Below are 26,433 nucleotides of genomic sequence, written 5' to 3'. Positions count from 1 at the left end.
AGAACACAATCCCTCACCGTGTCCACACTGCCTGGGGGTACATTTTCCTTCTGTTTGCTGCAGAGGTCAGAGTCCAGCTGATCACTCTGTCAGAGAGAGAAAAACAGGGACATGTTTTAGAGTTGGGATAAGTGGCGCTGCGGTCTAAGGCACTGCATCTCAGTGCTAGAGGCGTCACTACACACCCTGGTTTGATTCCAGGTTGTATCAATCACGTGATTGGGAGTCCCATAGGGCGGCGCACAATTGGCCCAGCGTCTTTAGAGTTAGGCCGGGGTAGGCCGTCATTGTAAATAAGAATTTGTTAACTGATTTGCCTGGTTAAATTAATAAATAAAATAAAAGTAACCCGTAACTGACAGCTTCTGGCCGGGATGGGCCTGAAGTTCTCACTTTGGGGTCAAGTTCCAGCCTGATCCAAGACCACCGCTGCACTCTCGTTTCTCGGAACAGAATGTAAGCTCGCACGACTTCAGGATCGTTATACCTTACGGGGCTAGTCAAGTTCCGTCAGGTTTAAGAACCATGGACTTCTTACATGATCTTCCATGGCAGGCAGGCAGTGAAGCAGAGTAAAGGACAGGTACTCACGCTGACTGAGGAGGATAACACCTCTGTTTTAGACACAGCAGCCTGGTACATGGCCATCCTGTCCCTCAGGGGCATGGACTCTATGCTCCCTGAATCTAGGAGACCCGACAGAGAGCACAGGTTACACACACACCTCTCATAAGCTATGGAGAAGACAGTACAGGCAATCCATTCAGCACAATGCAGACTGTCTGGGTCATGGGATGCGTCCCAAGTGGCACCCTATTCCCTATATAATGTACTCTTTTATTTTTTTTATTTTTTTACCAGAACCTATGGGCTTTGGTCAACAGCAGTGCACTATATAGTGAATAGGATGCTATTTGGGACATACCCATGGTGTTTGTCAGGCTGCGACGGGAACACTGGGTCACAGGGGGAATAGAAGGGGAAAGCCCTCTTCCCGTAACTATCATTCTTCCTGTAATCAGACATTCTGCTGATCACGGCACTTTAGGATGGCGCCATCTACAGTCACTGACCCAGTACATTTACAGGAAAGAGGTAGTCTGGACAACTTATGTATGCTTAGTCTGTCTGTACGCCTCTCTAGCCTAGTGAAACAATATGTGCATCCTCGTGGAGAACAGTACATTTGCTTTTAACTCTGGTGTCTGAGTGAGTGAGCGAGAGAGTGCTCTGTCAGCGTTATAGTACCTCCAAGTAGCTGATCCATGTTGTCAGTGATGCCTCCGGTCCCTCCAATCCTCACAGGCTCTCTGGACACCTGGAAACACAGAACCAAGCCACGCTATCAGGACGGTATATTCCATTAGGGTAGCCTTTACATTGTAGATTGAGCAGGCTCTGAACATACGGAATAAGGCCAGCAGCACTTGCCTCGTGCTTTGCATACAGAACCATATGATGCTCACGTCGCTGAAACAAAATTTAAGGCAGGGGAGAACCAGGGCCATCCATCAGACAGCTCTGAGCCCAGTGCTCTGACAGTGAGAAGAGTGGTGCGGAGAGATGAGAAGGAAATAGGTGAGAGAGGCGAGGAGGTGGTGTGGCAGCCTGTCAGGGAGTCAGCTGCAGTATCAGCCTGGCTTGTTGTCCAGCCTCCGTCCCAGCTGTCTGCCTCTCGTGCTCAGCCCAGCCCTCTACTCTAATCCCCTTGTGAGCTAGAACCTTAGGGAGAAAAGGCGAGACGGACACCCCAGTCTGTCTTCCTGTCCACAGTCCCACATCCCCAGTCAACACCAGCACCCGCCAGGAGACTCACCAGTCACCCTCCTGCCTGACACACAGCACGGCGCATTCTGAACACAGCTGAAGACGAGACCGAGTGGCTGCTTACTTTTCAACTCTCGTTTCAGTGATCAGGCCATCGGTGAGAGAGGGATTTCGTAGAGCCAAAAGGTCAGTGGTAAAATCCGAGAGGAGAAGACATGCTGTTCTTGGCACACCTGTAATAGCAGAGACTCAAGTTAAGCCTGGCTTCACCTGGCCTCTACCCGCTCAATGCCAGAACAGCCTATGGTTGAGCCCCAAATGTTGACGTATTGCCTATAATATAGGGCACTACTTTTGACCAGGGCAAAGAGGGCTCTGGTCAAAAGTAGTGCTCTGTGTAGGGAATAGGGTGCCATTTGGAACGCGCCCGGTCTCCTGCCTCCTATCCGTCTGTACCGCGTGTGTCTGTAAGCCACGGGTGTGATCGGTATCAGAGATTAGAGGAGCAGCAGGGTGCCACAAAGCCCTGGTCGGCTGGGACTGCGCCGGGCACAACCTTATAATACACAGACAGACCGAGAGAGATGGGGAGGCAAAGGGTGGATCAAATCCTAAAATACGGACGAGACAGAGCAGTGCTGTTCCGGGGGGAAAGTCTATAGAGTTGTGCATTCGTGGCAGTCTGGATTTTAGATTTGCATTCGCAGAAGGGGGTGATGTGTGCTGTTCCATCCTCCAGAGTGGATTAATCTAGGCTCTAGACTCCAGACAGAGCCAGGCAGAGGAAGCCAGACCCCAGCTGGCCCAGACGGACCCCAGGCCGAGAGACCTCTCTCTAACGCAGCCGGAGGCCCCTTCCCAAGCGTGACCACTCTTCAGCCTGATCCCTCTCCTCTCAACCCCTCTCCAGACGGTGGTCACGGGTGGTGCCTCAACAATATGGGGGAGCAGGCGGAGGATGTAAACAAACAAACAGCCAGAAGGCAGCTGAGCTTCGATAGGGAGGAACTGATCAGCGGCCCAGACAAAGAGCTCTGACACTAATCCCACTGACAATTAAAACCCCCGGAGACAGACTGAGGCTCCTCCCTACAGCCTACCGCCTGCCGGCTGGCTGCCTGGGCCCCAGAACAATAACAAGAAAAAAGGCCAATTCAAATCAGTGAGTTGTAGGCTAGGCTACATATAGCACAAAACCACCATTGACAAAAACAAAGTCCTTAAAAAGCCCTATTCACTGACAGATCAGTACTTTCATCAACCATAGTGTAGTCGGTGTATATGCTAGCCCTCCCATCAAAAGATTCAATTCACAGCACAATGCGCCATAACCTAATACAAACATACTAATCCAACAACAAGCAATGAAAGCAAACCCCAGATAGTCTCCGCTTTATGTTTCAGAGCCGCAATGATAAAAAGTGAGCTCAAGGAGGTCCGAGGTCGAGGGGTTTGAGACCAAACAAAGAAAATTAAAAAAAGACATATTTACCTCTCGCAAAGCAACGCAAGGAGCTACAGGGAGAAGCAGACCAAAGCACGAGTTGAGGAGAGGAGGAGACTGTTACGCTGGAGCACTCATACCTGTCCTGGAGGAGTTTGGAACATCAACAGCAGCTAACTCAATTGTGTTCATTAGACTGTGGCTCCACTGGACTGGGCTGCCTGACAGAGCAGAGCAGGGACCACGACTGGACTGGTGCCTCCTTCCTTTCTGTCTCGTCACAGTCACACAGAGAGAGAGGAGCAGAGGGGAGGGGAGGCCTTCATGGGGGCATATGGAGGGGAGTGGGGGGGGCTAAAGAGGGAGGGGGGGGTGAAGTTGGTCATGAGGGAGAGGCACTTAATTGACCCGTCTCCTCCAGGGAGAGGAGGGGGAGAGAAGGCCTTTTCTTTGATAAATCAGAGAAGACCCGGGGAGGAAGAGCTATCTGAGGAGGCTCAGTTTGCTCATTTCTACTGCAGTCACGTGCCTGCCCCATGACATCACCGCCCCTGGAAGAGAAGCGGGGAGCGGGGCTAGGCCTACAGGCCAAGGAGCAGGGAGCCAGGCTGGACGTGGAGGTGTGGGTCGAGGCCAGGGTGTGGGGGTGTGTGGGGAGAGCCCAGGTCACTTCCTGGCTTTCAGCTGGGAGAGAGAAAGCTGCTAATGTGCTTAAGGAAGGAAGGAAGGTTCAACCAGCTGGGGTGTGGCGAGGCAACTCATTAAGCCGCTACAAAACAATCCTCTGATCTGGTGTCCAGGCCATGTTCAAAAACCGACTAGTAAACTAGCTTTAGTAAAAAAAATATGAAGGTCTGAATCTTGATCAACAATCAACCAAAGACTCTACCTCGTAAGGAAGTTCCATTGAAAGTCTGGCCTTTCATTTCCAACGCCTAATATTTCATACAAGCCAGGGAAAATAAACAAGATATAGACTATTAGCCTAGAATAAAAAGGATCCTTTGCTTCTAAAACGAGTTTACCCACTTTTCTATTATCAAAATGGCTGTTAACCTCCAAAGTGAGTGTGAGGAGGAGGACAGTTTGTTTTGAAACCCCCATCCTACCCTCCTATCTGCCTAAGGGCATGTTTATATCTAGCCCATCTGTAGGAATGTACTGTGAGATGAGAACACTCAGAGCGATGCATGTGACTGGCAGCATGACTAACCCCAGGAGGGCTCTGACCCCTGGAGAACACACAGCACAACATTCTTTACTTCTGGAACAGGAACATTGACGACACACAGACCTGTTGTCTGCTACATCTTCAGAAAAAAAAATATTTAAAAACTCTACAATTCACAGGGCCTTTCCTTAGCAAACACATCACGGTCACTGCCGGGTGATTTGACAAGTCCTAGTCAATCGATCAATAATATAATACTTTTAGCAAAGGTGTTTATCGTTGGTTTGCAATCTGTAGAGACGATGAGAATAGAAATGTTCGGAGCTTTTGTGAATCACAGCACAGTTGAAAAATATATGGCAAACAGAAATCCAAACTGGATGATGTTCAAAGAGAGATGGGAGGGTTTTAGTGGAGCTGAAGGGTGAGACAAAAAAAAAACCAAACAAGATAACTAAGGTAAAATATACTGTGTCCATAAAATGTATATAGGTTCAGAACTTTTGAAATGGTAGTTAGAAATCCAAAACTGGATCGTGTTCAGAGACAGATGGGAGGGGTTGAGGGGAGCTGAAGGATGGGATTAAAAACAAACAAAAGATAACTTTTGTAAAATACATTGTTTATTCAACTAGGTATGTTCGTAAAATCTATATAGTACGTAGAAGCTGGAAGCAGAAGCCTAAGTGTTGTTTTCCCTTAGTTTACTCCAATTAGTGGAGGGGTGTAAATATAATTTACATAAGTATTCAGACCCTTTACTCAGTACTTTGTTGAAGCACCTTTGGCAGCGATTACCGCCTCAATTCTTCTTGGGTATGACGCTACATGCTTGGCACACCTGTATTTGGGGAGTTTCTTCCATTCCTCTCTGCAGATCCTCTCAAGCTCTGTCAGATTGGATGGGGAGCGTTGACGCAAGGCTATTTTCAGGTCTCTCCAGAAATGTTTATCGGGTTCAAGTCCGGGCTCTGGCTCAAGGACATTCAGAGACTTGTCCCGAAGCCACACCTGCGTTGTCTTGGCTGTGTTCTTAGGGTCGTTATCCTGTTGGAAAGTGAACCTTCACCCCCAGTCTGAGGTCCTGAGCGCTCTGGAGCAGTTTTTTTTTTATCAAGGATCTCTCTGTACTTTGCTCCATTCATCTTTCCCTCAATCCTGACTAGTCTCCCAGTCTCTGCTGCTGAAAAAAAAAATTCCACAGCATGATGCTGCCACCACCATGCTTCAACGTAGGGATGGTGCCAGGTTTACTCAAGATGTAACGCTTGGCACTCAGGCCAAAGAGTTTGATGCTGCAGAAATGTGTTGGTACCCTTCCCCAGATCTTGTAGAAACATCAGGAGGATCATTGGAAACAGGATGCACCTGAGCTCAATATCGAGTCTTGTTGCAAAGGGTCTGAATACTTATGTAAATAAGGGTTTTCAGTTTTATATAAAAACGTGCATGCATTTCTAAAAACCTGTTTTCACTTTGTTATTATGGGGTATTGTGTGTAGATTGTCACTGTCACAGAGTAGAAGGCCTCACAACACATAATCAACATGACCACACTGGACTTCTAATACTTGACCAATATACAAGTGTTTCTCCAAAATACATGTGGAAACCACAGATTTGAAGAAACAAACGACTTTGATAAAAATAATTAACACCCATTGTTAATTGTCAAGCAATGCATTTTGCAGTAGTTCATCAGCTTTGTTCCTGTTTAGCCATTCTCATTTCTTATAATTTATGTGGTGGAAAATGACAGAAAAATTACATATATCCTATTAAAATATTTAGGGGCGTGTAGCTTGTAAATCAGTAAGTTTGGACTTACTTTGTTCTGAAGGTTCTCTCCTTTCTCGAACATCATCTTGAGGTTGTTGAGGGGTATGTCGGGTTTCTCACTGGGGATGCAAGGCACTTCTGCTGCTCCTCCCTCCTGCCTCTCTCGGTCTCTCTGCTGCCGTCTCCTCTCCATACCTGGTCCTGCCTGGTCCTCTGCGGCTGTGGGACTGGTGTTGGGGTCTGGTGAGAGAGGTGGCTGGGCCTGGGTCTGGTGCTTGGCGTTAGGATCTGAGGGGAGTAAGCGGCGAGTGTGGGGTAGCGTGGCACAAGGTGTGGCTGACTGGACAGGCTGCTCCCAAAGCTTCTTCAACACACTCAGGCTGCAACTGCGGAAAGTCTGTGGCGACGGCTCCGCAGCCTGGAGGAGGGGGTAAAGACCGACAGTCCATCTGACTAACGGATCATAATCACTGACACATTCCAGAAGCATCCCAACTCGCTGAATCCATAACTTAGATACTTAAGAGACCAGGATTAGTTTTTTTGTTATGTGTTGTGTAAAAGAGAAATGCTGAGGAATGATATGCGGTAGTAATTACAGGATGAGAGGGGGGGATACAGATCAGATACCAGTGTTACACCCACATCAATTGTTTCAGGAGACGAGTTGGTCTCCGATTTCTTCCATAGCTACTAATACAGCTACCGTTAGCTTTCAACCTGAGTAGCATCTTCCTACCAGACCTCTCCCTGGTTAACCCAACCTGGTTATGACGACACAGTTTCTCATGCTCATCAAATGACTAGGACCATATGACGAGAACACTCTAAGGGGTTTTTAAGACAAGCTTCAATGCTTACTTTCAAGTAAACAACGGACGCATTGTCCTCTGTTTAGACAACCATAACAGTAAGATAAGTGGAGCTAAAAGTTTCACAGCCATTTAAATGAATGAGAAATAAGGACCTTAACAATTAATAGTTTTCCCTTCACTACCGTCTGTCTCCTTTTGTCAAAGAAAAATAGTAAAAACCTTGGAAAGCCCGGTAACCTGGAGATCTAGTTGGCTCTGTGTCTGTTGGGTGGAAATGATAAAAGCTCTCCCAGATGTGAGCTTTGAGAAAAGATCTGCATGAAGGAGCTAGCTTGCCCACCCCTCTATGCCAGGAGAGAGTGTGAGAGAAACACAGAGAGGGAAGGAGGGAGAGAAATAGAGTAACAGTGGAAGTGAGAGGGGGGAACATAGAAAGAGATAAAGAGAAAGAAAAGAAAGGGGATGAGTAAGAGAGAGAAAAAAAACAGAAAAGGTCAATTGAAAGAAGGGGAAAATCCCAAAAACGAGAGAGCAGGAAATTGTCATTTTTGGAGAAATGAACCATTTGAGGATAGAGACCAGCAGCATGCCACCCACACACACACACACACACACACAAACTGTGAAGACTAACAGATTTTCTTATGTTAAGTTCTCCTGCTAACAGTGACGATGTACATAATTGTAGCAACAACAACAAAAAATCCCACTAAATGCCTTTGAAAGCCTTGCTCACAATACAACAGCTGACAGTCGACTTATTCCAGACTCAGACACATACCTGGGATTGAAAAAGCTTAATGAAAATAACTAAATTCCCTGCTGTCTGTTTATATCCCCTCAGGTGACATTCCCGGGCCCAGCCAACAGACCTCCAGGAAGTGTGTCTGTATTGCCCAGGTGGGATCTGGCATTACATTGTAGTCCTTCATGCCTGTCAAGTGCGTGACCACCCAGTGTTAATTGATCAGGTCTGTAACAGAAGCGAGGAAGTGATGCGAGGTACTGGGAGCAACAGAGGTTATCTACCTTCAGATTAAAAGTCTCTGAAGACGGATTAAAGCTTTACTAGTGTAAAGTGCAATATGTGGACAGGCATGACTGTGCGTGTTTAGGCCTGAGAGAGAAATAGGTTCACCCCAAATCATCAAATCAAATCAAAATTTGATTTGATTTGAGGTTCATCCCAATGTCTCTAGCTTTGTTAGATATTAGTCTCTTTAACCTTGACTGGGTACTTACAGCTTTCTTCCTCTCCAAGTTGGCTTCCTCTGCAGCCAGTTGGTACCTTGGAAGAAGATGGAGGGGGTTGTGAGGATAGGGTTACATAACAGATCAATTGGATCTCAGAAATTTCTGGCTGTATCATGGCTTAGCCAGTGCTGTTTCCACATTTGGCTAGACAAACTAGTAAAACTCTAGCCTGGTCCCAGATCTGTTTGTGCTCTTGCCTACTCCATGACAATGAGTTGGCATGATAGCACAAGCAGACTGGCACTATTAAATCCAGTTTCAAAATATTGCTCAGCAGACACGGAGAGGACAGAGAGTGGGAGGGAGTGTGTGATCTAATGCTATGGTTCCAAGCAGCAGAACGGACTGGGATGGGAAAAGCTATCAGTGGTCAGTAGGAGAGGGAAAGATATACTTAACACTGAAGTGAGTATTTGCGTTTCTACCTTGGAACAAGTATGAGGGTATAGGAAGAGAGTGAGAGCAATAGATACAACTGGGTGTCTGTACATAAGAAGTAAGAAGAGAAAGTGAGTAACAGTTAAGGTGAAAGAGAGCGATATGACCACAGACCGAACGGGTAACCCAGACACCGGACTGGGGCTACAAAGCTGAAGCATAATGGTAGTGAGAGGAAGTCCGGTAGTGGGAGAGAATGGAACTAGGTGAAACTGGGCCGACATTATGCTCTTTTTTTTTTAGCTTTCTTTTCCCAAAACTAGAATCTGTTACGAACACGGTGCCCTACGTTTTATAGACTTGACGCTTTGCCAACGTTTTTGGGGGTTAAATTGCGTTTTTTAGAAGGAGTGCAAGGTTCAATTGAGTTTGTACATTTCAGAAAGGAGGCGTACCCTAACAGAAATATGCAAATACATTCTACAACGCGCAGATAGGATCTAGCTCGCGCATGGCTTGGTCCGACTTCTTGTTTATTCTGCCCACTATCCGTAATTTGCTCCCACTGTAAACGACACATATGAACTATCTTGAGTTATTTATAAATAGATGTAATACTATTGTACCCCACTTACTTCGAGAAGCGCTCAGCGATGGCATTGTTCTTTCCTCTGGTGCCGACTATGGACAATTCCGCAGCTGTGACTCTGAGGGACTGGGAGGCCCACTGTCTGCGACTGAACGGAGCAACGGTCATCTCGGTTGTTCTCAGGAAAAGACTGATCTAGCTGGCTGAATAGGAAGAAAAATATATAATATATTACATTTACCTCACAAATAACGGAACAAAAATAAGAATCTACCCTAGACAATCATACTCCTCGTATCTCAGCGTATGGTGTGTCTAAGCCATAGGTCTATGGTATGAGTAGTCTGCAGTGAGCGACAGTATGCCACTATTGTGTAAAATGACACATGGTTCCTGTGGATGAATAAATAAGCAAGGAGTAAGGCACTAGCCAGCACACAGCAGCTACTCATCCAACTCAGGCCTCTCATTGAGTCACTGAACTCATGAACTTGAAGACCCCAAGCTACTACTCACTGCATACACAGGCCTTGCCTGGTCATCTTTCTCAGTGTCATACAGAGACAGTGAAGTGTCCACTTGTTTCCTGGGACGTCACACAGACTTTCTGTCAGGAAACCAGGGCAAGCAGATTACATGCATTCACTCTCAGCCTTACTGTTCTACAGTATTTCAACTGTCATTTCAGAATTACACATGGTTCACTGTACAAAAAACAATTAGCCAATGTGGAGGATGTTGAGGATTCTAGTTAGGAAATAGCCTCTGGGGTTCTGAGCTAACGTACTGTACTGTCAAACTAGCCTATTGGTTTAGATGTCCTTTTTTAACAGATATGGTAAGACAGGACAGGTAGACCTAGACTATACTTTTCCTTGGTAATGAGACACCTTGCACACATCCACCAACAGCAGATACACCACTGTTATTATGAATAACAATAATAGTGAAGTCCCCATTTAGCAGGTTGGCATTAATCCAAATATACTGCTCTGGAATATAGGCAAGCCTTAAAGGCCCAGTGCAGTCAAAAAAACATGGTTTCCTGTGTTTTAGATACAGTATATTTCCAAACTCTGAAGTTGGAATAATATGGTGAAAATTATCATTAATGCCCTTTTAGTGTACGAGCTGTTTGAAAAGAGACCCTGAAATTTCAGCCTGTTTTGGTGGGATGGAGTTTTGGCCTACCTGGTGACATCACCAGGCAGTAAATTAGTTAATAGACCAATAAGAAAGAACGTTTCAAACCTCTCTGCCAATAACAGCTAGTTTTCAGTTTTCCCCTCCCACTCAAACCACTTCCAGACAGTCCTAGACAAATTATTTGCTAATACGTTATTTGTTTCTTTTAGACCATTTCAATTGAAAATAATCACAGTAAGGTACTTAATTATTACCCATAAATTATTTGATATTTAGATAAAAATGGCTGCATTGGACCTTTAACACTTCTCTATTTCTTTGTCCACTGATCAAACACCACACACATCAAATCAAAATATCACCTCAGACAACACATTTTGGAAATTGCCAGCAGTATATGACTGACTACAATCAAATATTTAACTAATAGGAAATGACTTGAACACAGAGAGCAAAATACCAAGTTGGATGCCAAATTAGGCATCCAACTTAACTTTCAAATCAGTATTTCCAGAAAGATGTCTAAGTACTAGGATAAGCCTTTCTACACAAAACATTTTTTTTAATCATCACCTCTACCCCCATAGAAAGCTCAGGCATGTTACATACCTTCAAGTTTTTCTTATCACTCCTCTCTTATTTCTTGATGCTTGTTTCAACCTCCCTCTTTTCCTTCTCCTCAGTAACACTTTGCTGTCTGGCACTGCTGTGTGCTGTGCTCATGGAAGTATGTGTGCTTAGGAAAATGGGAGTGGGCAAATCAACACCATGAGACTCTTTCCAACCAATAACATAGCAGCATTTACTTCCACCTGGCAGGTACAGTACAAGCTGCCCTTCCCATCCAAACCACTGTGTTCCCCAGAGTGAATCTGAAAGCAAAAAAAAAGGTGGGTACATACAGTATAGACTACACCTCCTTACAGCATGACATATGAGGAAGCATCCCACTCAATTCCTGGAAGTGAAGCAAACTCTACCTCCCTTCTCATGAGGTCAAAGGCTGAGAGGATGTGAGTCATTCACAATCCAGAACAACTCCACTTATCACTATATCAAACCCATGGTATCATCCCTCTTCAACTCCTTAAAAGGTCTGTATGTTTATCTGTATTCCGGGCCATTCTGTCTATCAATTAACCCATACCAAAACAATCCTCTATACCTTGTTGTACCTAGTCTAAGATGTTTAAGACACTGTTATTGTGCCATCTAATTTACCATGTGGTTAAACAGGACTGCTAAGCTTCAGATTGGTGTGGCACCAGGGTCTAGTCTACATCAGTGACACATCACTACAGTCTAATCCAAACCACATGATTTCTCTGCATGTGTAGGGAGGGGCTCTGTGTCCATATAATTGAACGTAAACTGACACATAACTATGTCTATGGCATACCGTATTTTGAGAATACAAAGTTGTGTAACAGCTAAAAACCCAGTGTGGATCAGATTCAGGATTAATCACTCTGTCTTTACTTTGGGTGGTCTGTATGTCTTTGGAGCAAAGTTAATACCATTTTTGGATTTTCTATTCGTTTTTATTTCTATTCGTTTTTACATTTTGATTTGGAATTCAATTTAGTTTAATTTATTTCAGACTTGATTTACTCGTTTTTATTCAGTTTCGGTTTGATAAAAACATTTCTATTGAGTTTTTATATGATTTAGTTTTAGTCTTAGTGTTAGGGAATAAAAGTAGGGTTATGCATGGGAGGCTAGGAGCCATTTATGTGGTGTAGGCCTATAGCAGGGGTACTCCAGTACTATTTGAGATGGTCTGTCACACAACTGTCCTAAGTGGCAAATGTCTTGATGGATGTTGGCATTTATCGGCATAGTAACAAACCCACGCGACACCAAACTGTTCACACTTCTTGTTGGCACAGAGAAAAATGTGCAGTTTAAAATCTCATGTTCTGCAATTCTACGTTATTCCATGAGCTAGCAGAAAATGTAGCCGTTTTAAATCTCATTTCCTGCAATTCTACTATTTGTAGATCAGTGATTCTACACCTCACTTTGCTCAAACTGATCCTCTCCAACAGACTCAATCCCTGATCATCTGAGGCTATAAAAATTGGGCAATTGTGACAGTTAAAGGGGAGAGACTATGAATTCAACCAGAGAAAAAAATCTCTTGAACAAAAGAGCACGTCAAAACCCCGCTGGGACACTCTTTGCAGACAACAATATATTCTGAAAGACCTGCAATTTAGCATCAGATTATAAACGGAAAGGCTTGATAGACAGTCATCGGAAGAAAAAAACAAACATAATGCTGTCTCAGAAGAATGCTTCTGCCTTAGAAGGTTGTGGAGGATATGACGAAAGTCTCATCCTTACATACCAAGACAATATCAATCAACAAAAATATTTTACAACGCATTCTTTTTTTCTGTTCTTATTAACATATGGGTACGATTTATTTATTAAACCTTTATTTCAAAACGACGGCCTAACAAATTGCAAATGGCCTTCTGCGGGGACACAGGCTGGGATTAAAAATAAACCTAAAAATATAGGACAAAACACACATTAGAGACCTAAAGACAACAACATAGTATGGCAGCAACACATGACAATACAGCAGGGTAGCAACACAACATAACAAAACATGGTAGCAACACAACATGCATGATGATAAGCCTTTTTATATAAGAAAATGTAGAGGGGGAAATGTAGACTATTCTCAGAACATAAATTGCTAGCCTATTTTCATTCGCTATAGAAATAACAACCCAGCAATTTCTCCCACTCTGTTAGACTACATTATTTGGAGAGATGTGCTTCTCTGCCTCCACAAAGCGTGCGTAAAAGCGCAGGTACTCAGAATGATGTTCTGCTACTGTTGAACAGTTCACTGCCTGTAAATACACTGTATCAGCCAGAACAACTTTAACGTCTTCACCCAGCTCTCCTACAAAATATATAGAACATTTTGGTATTTTGTGTCAGTGGATTCGTCTGTTATTATGGAGATGCTTTCTGGGGGGTTTTGACCAGACTGCGCCTCCGTTCTTCACATGTGTATTAATGAATGCACTTCATTTACGTTTTTCCATGGATAGTGAATGAAAATTGTAACTTTGTACGGAAAGAGGCTACATTTTCTTAGACAAAATGGTTATTATTCCCATATAATGTTGATAACAGACAATAAGTTAATGTTTGTTGATAATGTCCTTAAGATAAGCATTTCATTTGAAGTCAATCCACATGGTTGAACATTTATTTTGAACTAATTGGATAATTATGTTAGATGATCATGGTATGCACAAGCGGCAATTAATTCACACGTGATGTGAGAAGACGCTATATTGGTCTCGAGGTCACATGATTAAAATACGGGGTAGAAAAAAAAATCAAACGCACTTTCATTACCCTTTCATTACATTTGAAAAAAAGGCTTGAAAACCACATTGTTTTTTTGTTTTTTTTGCCCAAAGTTTAGAAAAAAAAAAAAAACAGTTGATGATTATTTTATTTAGTTTTGCAGTCAAAGATGGTGCTTTCAGAAAGTATTCATATACCCTTATTCCACATTTAGTTGTGTTACAGCCTGAATTAAAAGTTGATTAAATATGTTTTTCTCGCCCATCTACACACAATACCACATAATGACAAAGTGCAAACATGTTAAGACATTGCAAATGTATTGAAAATTAAATACAGAAATATCTCCTTTACCCCTTACACCTCTGAGTCAATACTTTGTAGAAGCACCTTTTGCAGCGATAACAGCTTTGAGTCGTCTTGGGTATGTCTATATCACCTATGCACATCTGGATTTGGGGATTTTCTCCCATTCTTCCTTGAAGATTTTCTCAAGCTCTGCTAAGCTAGATGGGGAGCAGCGGTGAACAGCAATCTTCAAGTCCTTCCACAGATTTTCAATGAGATTTAAGTCTGGACCACTCAAGGACTTTGACATTCTTGTTCTGAAGTCACTCCAGCGTTGCTTTGGCTGCATGCTTGAGGTCATTGTCCTGTTGGAACATAAATCTCCACCCAGTCTAAGGTCGTTCGCACTCTGAAGCAGGTTCTCATCAAGGATCTGCCTGTATTTGGCACCATTCATTTCTCCCTCTATCCATTCTGCCAGTCACATTCTGCTAAATGTCCCCAAAACACACATATCCCTGGGTCGCTCCTCTGGACAGTTTTATCTCCATCTCTTCATTCAAAGACTCAATCTGAAGCCTGATGTATTGTTGTCTCTACCTTCTTGCTTTTGTGCTGTTGTCTGTGCCCAATAATGTTTGTGCCCAATAATGTTTGTAGCATGTTTTGTGCTGCTACCATGTTGTGGTGCTGTCATGTTGTGTTGCTACCATGCTGTGCTGTCATATGTTGCTGCCATGCTATGTTGCTGTCTTAGGTCTCTCTTGATGTAGTGTTGTGGTGTCTCTCTTGTCGTGATGTGTGTTTTGTCCTATTTTTTAAATGTTTTAAAATCCCAGCCCCCGTCCCCGCAGGAGGCCTTTTGGTAGACCGTCATTGAAAAATAAGAATTTGTTCTTAACTGACTTGCCTAGTTAAATAAAGATTTTCCCAGACCGTGCTGCTGAAAACCTGCTGCCACCACCATGCTTCACGGTAGGGATGATGTTAGATGGGTGATGAGCTGTGCCTGGTTTTCTCCAGACATAGCACTTTGCATTCAGGCCAAATAGTACATTTTTTGTTTCATCAGACCACAGAATATTTTGCCTTTGTCTTCTACATCCCCTTTTTTTAAACTCCAGGCGTGCTGTCATGTGCCTTTTTCTCAGGAGTGGCTTTCATCTGGCCACTCTCCCATAAAGCCCAGATTAATGAAGTGCTGTAGAGACTATTGTCCTTCTGGCAGGTTCTCCTATCTCAGCCAAGGAACTCTGTAGTTCTGTCAGAGTGATCAGTGGGTTCTTGATCACCTCCCTAACCAAGGTATTTCTTGCCCAATTGCTCAGTTTGGTCGGACGACCAGTTCTAGGCAGAGTCTGGGTTGTTCCATATTTTTTCAATTTCCCAATGATGGAGACCATTGTGCTCTTGGAAACTTTCATGTGTGTTTCTTTCTAAATTATGTCCAAACTATGTAATTGGCCAAAGGAGAACACTAATCAAGTTGTAGCGACATCTCAAGGATGATCAAAGGAAATTGGATGCACCTTAGCTCAGTTTGGAGTGTCATAGCATTGGGGTGTGCATACTTACACTATATGGCCAAAAGTATGGATTTCCTGAATGCATAGTGCCAACTGTAAAGTTTGGTGGGGGAGGAATAATGGTCTGGGGCTGTTTTTCATGGTTCGGGCTAGGCCCCTTCGTTCCAGTGAAGGGAAATCTTAATGCTACAGCATACAATTACATTCTAGGCCATTTTTGGCAACAGTTTGGGGAAGGCCCATTCCTGTTTCAGCATGACAATGCACCTGTGCACAAAGCGAAGTCCATACAGAAGTGGTTTGTCGAAATCAGTGTTGAAGAACTTGACTGAAAATCTCAAGTGTTATTACATACAGCTGGGAAGAACTATTGGTTTTAAAAGCAATGTCAACTTACCAACATTACGACCAGGAATACGACTTTACCGAAGTGGATTCTTTGTTCGGACCTTTACCCTGGACATGGAAGGGCGGGGGTGTATGCCTTATGATTAACGACTCATGTTGTGATCATAACAACATACAGGAAGAAGTCCTTCTGTTCACCTGACCTAGAATTCCTTACAATCAAATGCCGACCACATTATCTACCAAGATAATTCTCTTCGATTATAGTCACAGCCGTGTATACTCCCCCCAAGCAGATACCTTGATGGCCCTGAAAGAACTTCACTGGACTCTATGTAAACTGGAAACCATACATCCTGAGGCTGCATTTATTGTAGCTGGGGATTTTAACAAGCTAATCTGAGAACAAGGCTTCCTAAATTCTATCAGCATATCGAATGCGCGACACGGGCTGGTAGCATTCTCAACCATTGCTACTCTAACTCCCTCGATACATACAAAGTCCTCCCCTACCCTCCCTTCGGCAAATCTGACCAGGACTTCATTTTGTTGCTCCCAGCCTATTAAAAGCATTTTGCTACACTCACATTAGCATCTGCTAACCATGTGTATGTGACCAATACAAATTTGATTTGACCTCAACCCCATCGAACACCTTTGGGATGAATCGGAACGCCAACTGCGAGCCAGGCCTAATCGCCAAACATCAGTGCCCGACCTCACTAATGCTCCTGTGGCTTAATGGAAGCAAGTCCCCCCAGCAATGTTCCAACATCTAGCGGGAAGCCTTCCCAGAAGAGAGGAGGGTGTTATAGCAGCAAAGGAGGGACCAGCTCTATATTAATGCCCATGATTTTGGGATGAAATGTTCGATGAGCATGTGTCCGCATACTTTTGTTCATGTAGGGTATTCTCTACTGGAACTGCCAGTCAATTCTCATCAACAACAACTCAGACTGGTGACCAACTGGGTGACAGCCTAGGTCATGAACGATCATCATCCTCCATAGCCAACCAGTAAATAACAACAGTAATAGAACTCATCACTGAATTTGCTCAAATACATGTTCAAGTTGCTCTTCAAAATATGACTTATCTTCTACTCTTTTGCAATTGGATGCAATTTTGTTAACTTACAAAAAGTATACAGGAGTAACCTAATAATTTCCGAGTTAGCTAGCTGGCTTCATGAATGTCAACCAAGCAGCACTCACTTGACACTTGCTGGCTCTCAACAGTCCAGTGTGTGCAGCAACCACCCACCACCCTGCAGGCAGCGCTACGTATCTAGCCATGCATGTCAGCACCGGCGAAGAAGTGTCATGAGAATTTTCAATCCCAATGATAATAACTATCAATCAATCAAGCTTTGACCAATCCCCGAGGTTTGTAAGACCATGGGTTTAATAATAATTAGTCAAAGACTCAGCTTATGCAAAATGATAGCACAGTTTATTCAGAGAAGGTTCTAAAGTCAAGAATACAAAAACATCCATTTTATAGCTGCGCACATATGCACATACATACACACAAACAGTAGGTGAGATTGATCCTTCTCCATAGTTCTCACCACTGTGTATCACTACCCAGACGACAGTTCCATTCCCCCGAGATTAGGGAAACCTTGAGAAGTACTCCCTGTCCTCTCCCAAGTCTCTCAGAGGCCTAGCCAGGTTGGATCCAACACAGTTTTAATTGTTCTTCAGTATTTTACGAGGCACACACAAGTTCAAATCCTAAGCTACGCCTTGCTCAGACAGTCTGTGTTTTTCCACTATACAGATACCTTGTTTAAACCTAATTCCGACTAAAACGACACACGTCATCAGATTATAATTTTATGATTCTAATCAATTTCATACAGTTATAAGGTTTCAGAGTGGAATAATTGTATCATTATCTTTCAGCATATACATTATTTTATCAAGAAGATACTAGGCTGTGTAGTATAAGATCTGGAAAGACAGAACGTGTGAATTTATGTTTAGAAATGAGGATGCTGTTGTTCGGTTTACAAAGAAATGGTATTGAAATTCAGTTCTATTGGATTCCGGTTCATACTGGAGTTACTGGAAATAATATGGTAGTTATAATAGCAACAACAAAAAAAAGCAGTGGAAAATAATATTGTGGATATAGAGCCTGAATATATTGATAACAGTCACCTTGTCTTAGAGAGATTTACGTGGTAATCAAAACGTCAAGCCAGGGTAAGCCTACATGAAACACAGCCCTTATTTGAAGTGTTTCTAAAAATCCCCCATTGGAAAAAATGTATTGTAGAAAAACGATTGGAATTTTTTTGACAGCTAAGTTTTATGGGTATTATGACTCACACTGTGGCACTCTATACAGGTGCAGTTGGGTAGAGGGGAATTGAAAACTGATTCTGAAAAATGGGTTAGATTGTTGGCAGAGACAATGGGATAAAGGTAGTAAGGGCAGACATTTTGATGGTACAAGGAAATCTGAATCGGATAGAGTCATGAAATGGAAACAGAAGGGAGGAAGTTATGTTGTGTAGGATGGGATTAGGGCATACGGGAATGGGATTGAATTCCTCTTTGAAATTGATAGGGTACCATGGTACTGGAATGTGTAATGGCTGTATGGTAGAGGAAACGGTTGAACATGTATTATTATTTTGTGAAATGTATGATGCAGAAATGGAGAGGCTGTTTGACAGGGTCAGAGAGGTCAGAGGGGAATGGGGATTGGGTGGTATTTTGGGAATAGTGAGGTTTGTAGGGAATTTTTGCATTTTGTTCGAAATCACAGGAAGCTACTGAGGGGAGGACGGCTCATAATAATAGCTGGAATAGAGGGAATGGAATGGCATCAAATTGATGTATTTGTCATCAACCTCCTGTGTTCGAAATTCAGGGTTAATTAAGATAATATTGTGGTATAGACAGTTGGTGACCGGCCTCACACTCCAGTACAGTAGGCGGCGGTGTATGCACCTGTCAGTTGGTTGTGATCCGCCAATAAAAACTCAAAGAAGACGAACATAGTACATTTGGAAGAGGGGAAGGAATGTCTCTTGTGTGATCAAATCTATTCAACAAGCTATAATGGATGCTGAAAGATGGTCGATTGACTGGGGGTTTTAAATTGTCGGTGGTGAAGTCTTGTTGTATGTTCTTCTCGAAGAAGAAAGTTGCTGATTGTGATAATATACAGTCGTTTCTGTATGGACAGCCTATGAGGAGGGTTTCTAAGTATAAATGTTTGGGTCTATTATTCAATGAGAGATATACATGGAAAGATCATGTTATAAATGTTGAAACCAAGTGTAAGAAGGTGGTGAATCTTATGCGCTCGGTCTCTGGTTATGAAGGCGGTGCTGACAGACAATCGTTGATGGATATTTATAGAGCTCTGATCAGGACGACAATTGATTACGGGTGTATGGTTTATGGAACAGCGGTGAAAACTTGGCTTCAGAGGCTGGACAGAATCCAGTATACAGCTTTAAGGATGTGTATTGGTGCATTTAAATTAACATCTGTATATGCCTTACTAGTGAAGGCAGGTGAGATGCTTTTGGATATACGGCGTAACAAATTGTCATTTGCTTATTGGGTTAGGTTGAAAGGCTGTGAGGTTGAGAATCCCACTGCTACTGCTCTAGACGACTGTTGGGAATATACTAGTAGGCAAGGCCGTGGTTTTGGTTGGACAGTTGGAAGCTTGTTGATGAGAGGGGTTTGAGGGAGTTGGAGATTGTCCCTTCTGTGTTGATAGGGGATGTTCCTCCATGGTTACTCCCAGATCCTGTTGTTAATCTAACCTTGGCAGATATAAGGAAAGATTGGTCAGACGTTAGTGATGTAGGGAAACTGGTTGAAGTTTTATGCTTTTTTCCCCACTTTTCACAGATGGATCCAATAACCCAGATAGTGGACACACAGGAGCAGGCGTTTACATTCCTGAATTTGATGTGCAGATATGTAGAAGACTAACAGATGGACTGTCCGTATACTCAGTTGAAGTGTTTCGCGACACTAGTTGCCCTCCAGTGGGTACAACCTGTTAGAATTATAATATGCTCAGATTCTCTGTCTGTATTGAGTTGTTTATCATCTTGTAAATCTAATCGGAGTGACCTACTATTGGAGGTATGAATGTTATGGAAAATTGATAGACTGGGTGTAGTAGTGAGAATTTTTTGAGTCCCAGCACATTTGGGTGTGGGAGGGAATGAAATTGTAGACCAGTTAGCCAAAAGAGCTTTGAAACAAGATATAATTGATATTAATGTTCCACTGGGTTGAGGTGAGGCCAAATGTAAGATCAGAGACATTTTGATAGATGTGTGTCAGAAGAGATGGGACTCTGAGTCCAAGGGCCAGCATTTATATGCCCTCCAAAGAAAGGTTGGTGGACCAAGATTCAAAGGTAAGATTAGGAAGAAAGAGGTGGTGTTTGCTCGATTGTGCTTAGGACATTGTACATTGAACTCGTCATTACATCTGGTTGGCAGCATGTGAATGGTTTGTGTCTGGAGTGTACGCTCGATGAAACGGTGGAGAATGTGTCGCTATATTGTTGTAAGTATGTTGAAGAGAGGGAAAGATTGAAGTTTAGGGTCATTGAGGTTGGACGGGGTGGACGGGGGGGTGGAAGGGATTTAAGGGATGGGGGAGGGTCAATTAGAGGTTAGTAGGGCTCTTTTTTTTTTTTACTTTTTCAGAAGTACTGAGTTAGGTAGGAGGATTTAGAAATGTTATAAACTGTGATTTGACCACGCACTCCAGCACAGTAGGTGGCGGCATGCTTCTTTAACATTTGTTTGCAGACCGCCATTATATCATAGAATAAGAAGATAATAGTAGTCACTACAGGGGTCTTCTGGTGGTCCAAACACTTAAAAGACACACCCTCGTCTTATGCCCTTGGGTGAATCCCTGTCGCCATCTTGGAGGGTGGTCCAAATGATTAGCCAAGCAAGGGAAGTTTGCAACGTAAGCCCCTCAGCCCTCGTTTTTAGTCGGCTGGGTAGAGTGAAGTCTGTTAGGATCACGAGAGGCGGGCTGGCTTAGATTTTTTTGTGCTCCTGAGGATCAAAAGAAATGTGTGTTGGTTCTCACCTGATTTGATAAGTTTGAAGTGTTGCGTGTATCTCTTAGGAACAACAGAGCACCCCTCAAGGAGGTTATATCTGGCGTCTCGTGGGAAGTAGATGTTGAAGAGATTAAAAATATTATTGGAGTGATTGATTCACGTCGGATTAATTGTGTGGTGAATGAAGAAAAAGTGATGTCTATCTGTTCTTTTGTTTTTTGATATGTAGTCTCTCCCTAATCAAGTGCAGTTAGGGTATATTAACTACAGAGTCAGAGCATTTATCCCAAGACCAATGCAGTGTGATCATTGTAAAGCTTTTGGTCACGTGTCAAGTGTTTGCAAAGGGAGAAGCCGAGATATCCAAGTTGTGGAAAATATCATGTGTTATTAAAATGATTAAAATGTAACATGTTGCAATTGTGGTGGGAACCATGAAGCCACATCTTTCAAATGCCCTCAAGGATGAAAGAGAATGAGGTGGCCAAAGTCAGGGCATATCGTATGCAGCTGCTGTTAAAAGGGTTGAATGGGGCACTTGAAGAGTCCATGGTGGTAGATAGGCATTCACTGCAGGGAAAGGCTGCAGGGGTTGCCTTTCATCAGCAGGATCCTGACATTTTAAAAGTTAAGGTGGATTTTGTGGCCTTTATAGCTATGGTGATAAATGGTACTGCAAAGGTGGCGAGAAGGACCAGGAAGATAGAAATCATTGTGGAAGCAGTGGAGCGGTTGCTGGGGCGGAAAGATTTCTCTGCAAGGGAGTTACATGGAATATTGTCACAAGGCCCTAGAGCCTGAGAAGGGAGATATGGAGAATTGAAGGAAGAAGTAGGAGTTTTGTTTTGCAAATGTACTATTTTTTATTTGGGTGGATTAAGTTAGTTTCCCTATCACGTATGGGTTTTCCTTTTACCTTGTTTTCGTTTCAACCCGTCCAGTTGGTGGCGACAATAGACCCTTTTGGGTTGTAGCCCGCCATCAAACCCACAGAAGAAGAGGCTTCTGGTGTGTTCAAACGTTTCTGGTAAGAAGTTGCATACGATTTTATCATGATAAAATAAAACATTCAGCTAATTATGTTTTGGTTCTGTGCGTTAAAAATGCATTTAGCTCGAGTTAAAGATAGTGGGGCGACTTCCTGCTTACAGACATCAACAAAACTCTGCATTATTTAGTTATGGGCATTTCGAGTCTTTTCGATGAGTAACGTTAGCCGACTAGGCGCATTCAAATGTTACTCAGAACATGGACATTTTAGACTTGCCAGCTGGTTGTAGTTATACAAGTGCCCTGTTCAAGCAGTTAGCAAGTTGGATATTTCCGAGTTTCCTAGTTCTGACTAGCACCTGCACCCAAATAATAGCCCACAATTACACAGACAATGTGTGTAATTGCAGTTTGGTGCCGAAGTAATTTGGGAGCTGAAATCAGTAAATGCTTGAAAATCTACCTCGATCCATGAAAAAATGTAATCTCAATTTAAAGCCAAAAAAGTAGCCTACCATTATCAGATCGTCACGTTCAAACGTTTACCTGGCCAAATTAGCAGTATGCAAATCAGGCAGCCAATCGCTTCAAGGGAGGGCACAGTTGACAGCTTCAAATAACATTGTAATTGTCACATGCTTCGTAAACAACAGGTGTAGACAAACAGTGAAACGCTTACTTACCTTCCCAACAATGCAGAGGAAAAAGTGAAAGTAGAAAAATGATAAAACCCAGGAATAAATATACTGAACAGAAATATAAACGCAACAATTAAAACGATTTTACTGAGTTCATATAAAGAAATCAGTCAATTGAAATAAATATGTTCGACCCTAATCTATGGATTTCACATGACTGGGCATGGATGTGGGCCTGGGAGGGCATAGGCCCACCCACTTGGGAGCCAGGGCCTCCCAGTGGGGAACCAGGCCCAGCCAATTAGAATGTGTTTTTCACAACACAAGGTTTTTATTACAGACAGAAATACTCCTCAGTTTTGTCAGCTGTCCGTGTGGCTGGTCTAAGACGATCCCGCAGGTCAAGAAGCTGGATGTGGAGGTCCTGGGCTGGCGTGATTACATGTGGTCTGCGGTTGCGAGGCCGGTTGGACGTACTGCCTAATTCTCTAAAACAACACAGGCGGTTTATGGTAGAGAATTGAACATTCAATTCAGCAGTTCTGGTGGACATTCCTGTAGTCAGTATGCCAATTGCACGCGACCTCAACTTCAGACATTGTGTTGTGACACAACTGCACATTTTAGTGGCCTTTTATTGTCCCCAGCACTTGTGTAATGATCATGCTGTTTAATCAGCTTCTTGATATGCCACACCTGTTATGTGGATGAATTATTTTGGTAATGGAGAAATGCTCCCTCACAGGGATGTAAACACGTGTCATTTCTGTCCGCTTCTATTTCAATTCATGAAACATTTTGCGTTTATATTTTTGTTCAGTATAATAACACAAGTAATGAAGACACAATCTCTAAGTATTTAACTTTGACGATAAGTTTCCAATTTAATTAAATCAAACTATAGGCCTACATTCGATGGGAATGAATGCCAGTTTGCATAACAGCTTTCATTTGCAGATTTAATGATAGCTACTGTAATGCATCATTTTCTCAGGTCCAGCGATAGAAGGGGATAGCTAGCTGATCATGGCTGAAGAAGAACCCCTAGGTGGCGCCCAGCAGGTACTGCGTCGTCTGAAGCCCAAGTTGATCGATACTCTAAGTGCAGACCCTGCCTTTGTGCTGCAGCATGCAGACTCCCTCAGCCTACTGGCCCGGCATGAGTACAAGCAGGTCAAAGCCCTCACTGACCCATCAAAACAGGCCCAGGACCTTCTGGACCATGTGATCAACAAAGGACCCACTGCTGCAGAGCAGCTTCTGCAGCTCCTGACGGGCAAAGAAATGCAGGATACGTTTCCCAACCTTCTGTTCCTCAAGGAACTGCCAGTGAATGATCAAAGAGCTGCAGGTGAAAAAGGTACAGGTACTGTACACATCTCTTTAGACTCACCCGGGGGGTGGTGTCGCCCCTCTATATTACCATATTTACTGTACTGAAAAATGATGCCGTTTTTAAATAATGTATTTTTTTTATATATATTTTTTTAGGGGGAAATGAAGTTACCAGAAAGAGAGGACAAACATTTGAGTCCGAAGAGAACCTTCCTGCTAAACAGACCTGCAAGGATGGTGAGTTGACCCTCTTGAAACAAGGGAATATAGGGTATAATTGAACGTTATAATGTTGACTGTCTAGTGACAGTCTGTCTGGTGTTTCGTTTTGGACCCTTCTGTTGCTGAGCAGGCTCTAAGATGGTGGTGGAGAAGGATCTGATGCGTGTGGCTCGAAATATCGGTCGCTCCTGGAGGGCAATTGGTACAGGGGCCCTAGACATCCCCTCTGTCAAGCTGGATCAGATCCAGGAGGACTATCCACACAGCCATGTGGACCGTGTGTTTGCCATGCTGCGCTACTGGAGCACACTGAAACGGCAGGAGGCCACGGCGGCCAATCTCCACTCCCTGCTCAGCCAGGGCGACTGGGCCCTGCCGCCAGACAGCATAGACTTTCTCCTGGGCCCCATCTTAGACCCGTAGCAGTCTGACCTTACTACTAACCCTTAGCTACTATTGCATAATTTCCACTGCAGGGATTTACCACAGTGCTTGGCCTCAGACTTTAGTGTTTCCATGGTTGAGGTTTAGTGGGAAGAGGTTGTAACCGGTGGGATGTAAAACCCAGGTCTTCTGCATGGTAACTCAACGTCTTTACCATTATGCCAGGAGGAAATCCTCATGGTCAGACTGGGTGACAATTTGTCTTACTTTTATTTTTTTATATTTTTTTACCAGATCAGCTTTAAAAATATAGATCTTTTATACATTTGTTTTCCATCATCTTTTGTTTTGTTGCTTATTTCTTTGTAAAAAATATATATACACTACCGTTCAAAAGTTTGTGGTTACTCAGAAATGTCCTTGTTTTTGAAAGAAAAGCATTTTTTTTCTTTCATTTGTCCAGAAATACAGTGTAGACATTGTTAATGTTGTAAATTACTATTGTAGCTGGAAACGGCAGATTTCTTTATGGAATATCTACATGGGCGTACAGACGCCCATTATCAGCAACCATCACTCCTGTGGTCCAATGGCACGTTGTGTTAGCTAATCCAAGTTTATAATTTTAAAAGGCTAATTGATCATTAGAAAACCCTTTTGCAATTATGTTAGCACTGCTGTAAACTGTTGTTCTGATTAAAGAAGCAATAAAACTGTCTTTTATACTAGTTGAGTATCTGGAGCATCAGTTTAATACTTTTTTGCTGATTCCATGTGTTATTTCATAGTTTTGGTGTCTTCACTATTACTCTACAATGTTAAAATAAAGAAAAAACCTTGAATGAGTAGGTGTGGCCAAACTTTTGACTGGTTCAGTGTGTGTGTGTGTATATATATATATATAAATATATAAACATTTTTATAGTTGTCTCAGGCAGGGCTACTCTGTTACCGGTACATTAGCTAATGAGTCATATCCAATGCTAATGGTCTAAGGCCTGAGACCTTTGTGTTTCCATGGATGAGGTCGCCCCCCCCCCGTGCTGGTACCATTCACTCTACTTGCCTGTCTCACTCTTTCCTGACTCTTTAATGTGGATTTTAATCTAATTTTCATTTTATGGGGGGGGGGTCCATGTTCAAAATAGATTACATGATATATTCCACTATGTGTACTGATGACCTTTGTGATTTCATGTAGTTATTGTTTCACTCTGGTCAGGTAATTTTACTCACCCTTGAACCATAAACCTAGTAATGACATGGTCAAGCTCAACACTGCATTTTCATGCATGGTAAGAATATGGACTTTGTACTGTAGACTTCATTCTTAAGGGTCTGGTGCTATCTATGTGGTGTTCATTGTGAACAAGATTTCAGTTTCTGAGATTTGCACGGATGACCATTTATGACATAGACCTACTGTGTTGTATATCCAGTTCCAAGGTATGTTTGAAATGTTTTGTACAACTTAATCTTATGGTTTGTTCTGTAACCATTTTAACAGCCACAGTCTAAGATGTTTATTGCCATAGGAGATTTATTCAGATGAATCCTGTTGCTCTCTGGAAATCGTTTTCTTTGAGTACGTTACTACAGAGTACAGAGATATAAATCAAGTGCTATTTGCATATTAAATTGTCATGGGATGCATTTGCTCAATTGTTTACCAATATTTTATGGTATGCACATCACATTTACAGACTGAGGCTTTTTAAGCCATGCGTCAACTAGTGAGATTCTGGAACCTAGTATGGCGTTCCTCTCGCAATAGCTGGAGGAATCTGAGTGTTGTTTCGGGGCGAGGTGATATGGAATGTTTGTGTTTGATGGGGGCGAGGGTGTACATCTGTATTGTGCAGGGTTTTCAACCTGTGACTCAATATCTACGATACATTGATGTTTCCTTCTGAACATTTTGATGTAAAATAAAAACATTGACCAGTAGTGCAAAAA

The 26,433-nt window shown here is 42.9% G+C and overlaps 2 protein-coding genes across 18 annotated transcripts in view; one reads left to right on the top strand and one right to left on the bottom strand.

Moving 5' to 3' along the window:
* lima1a (LIM domain and actin binding 1a) overlaps window positions 1-11,309 on the bottom strand; it is a 13,796-nt gene extending 2,487 nt beyond the window's left edge. For 2 of the 14 annotated variants that reach the window (XM_090202835.1, XM_090202837.1), the window contains exons 1-4: window positions 3,352-4,952; window positions 1,249-1,318; window positions 592-686; window positions 18-86 (exon numbers count right to left, since the gene is read on the bottom strand). In XM_090202835.1, coding sequence (XP_090058961.1) covers window positions 18-86; window positions 592-686; window positions 1,249-1,318; window positions 3,352-3,375 — 258 coding nt within the window. In that variant the 5' untranslated portion in view covers window positions 3,376-4,952. Of the gene's footprint in view, window positions 1-17; window positions 87-591; window positions 687-1,248; window positions 1,319-1,431; window positions 2,001-3,259; window positions 4,953-6,210; window positions 6,580-6,806; window positions 6,886-7,195; window positions 8,265-9,243; window positions 9,401-9,713; window positions 9,805-10,952 lie in introns of those variants that run through there. The other 12 variants (XM_090202836.1, XM_090202838.1, XM_090202830.1 and 9 more) reach the window with 11 other exon arrangements.
* Window positions 11,291-26,433, top strand: zgc:174906 (CARD and Death domain-containing protein). 4 transcript variants are annotated; one of them, XM_021565949.3, is made up of 5 exons: window positions 11,364-11,437; window positions 21,850-21,935; window positions 23,531-23,902; window positions 24,028-24,108; window positions 24,224-26,433. In XM_021565949.3, exons 3-5 carry the CDS (start codon window positions 23,563-23,565, stop codon window positions 24,514-24,516), a joined length of 714 nt encoding a protein of 237 aa, XP_021421624.3. In that variant the 5' UTR covers window positions 11,364-11,437; window positions 21,850-21,935; window positions 23,531-23,562; the 3' UTR covers window positions 24,517-26,433. The 4 variants fall into 4 exon arrangements, with proteins under 4 accessions (XP_090058971.1, XP_090058972.1, XP_021421624.3 ...); XM_036946917.2 differs by having other exon boundaries at window positions 11,367-11,437; window positions 23,531-23,896; XM_090202845.1 differs by lacking the exon at window positions 21,850-21,935 and having other exon boundaries at window positions 11,291-11,437.

Source organism: Oncorhynchus mykiss, chromosome 16 (assembly GCF_057628025.1).
Source record: "Oncorhynchus mykiss isolate SJ-2025 chromosome 16, ASM5762802v1, whole genome shotgun sequence".
NCBI lineage: Eukaryota > Metazoa > Chordata > Actinopteri > Salmoniformes > Salmonidae > Oncorhynchus > Oncorhynchus mykiss.
The sequence above is the reverse complement of the archived record's forward strand: the minus strand, read 5'-3'. Positions and strand labels throughout refer to the sequence as shown.

Excerpts from the sequence above, each read along its gene's own strand:
- zgc:174906 (XM_090202845.1), top strand. The coding sequence starts at position 23,563 with ATGGCTGAAGAAGAACCCCTAGGTGGCGCCCAGCAGGTACTGCGTCGT. Across the intron at positions 23,903-24,027 it reads TGCAGGTGAAAAAGGTACAG|GGGGAAATGAAGTTACCAGA; the intron begins GTACTGTACACA and ends ATATTTTTTTAG. Across the intron at positions 24,109-24,223 it reads TAAACAGACCTGCAAGGATG|GCTCTAAGATGGTGGTGGAG; the intron begins GTGAGTTGACCC and ends GTTGCTGAGCAG.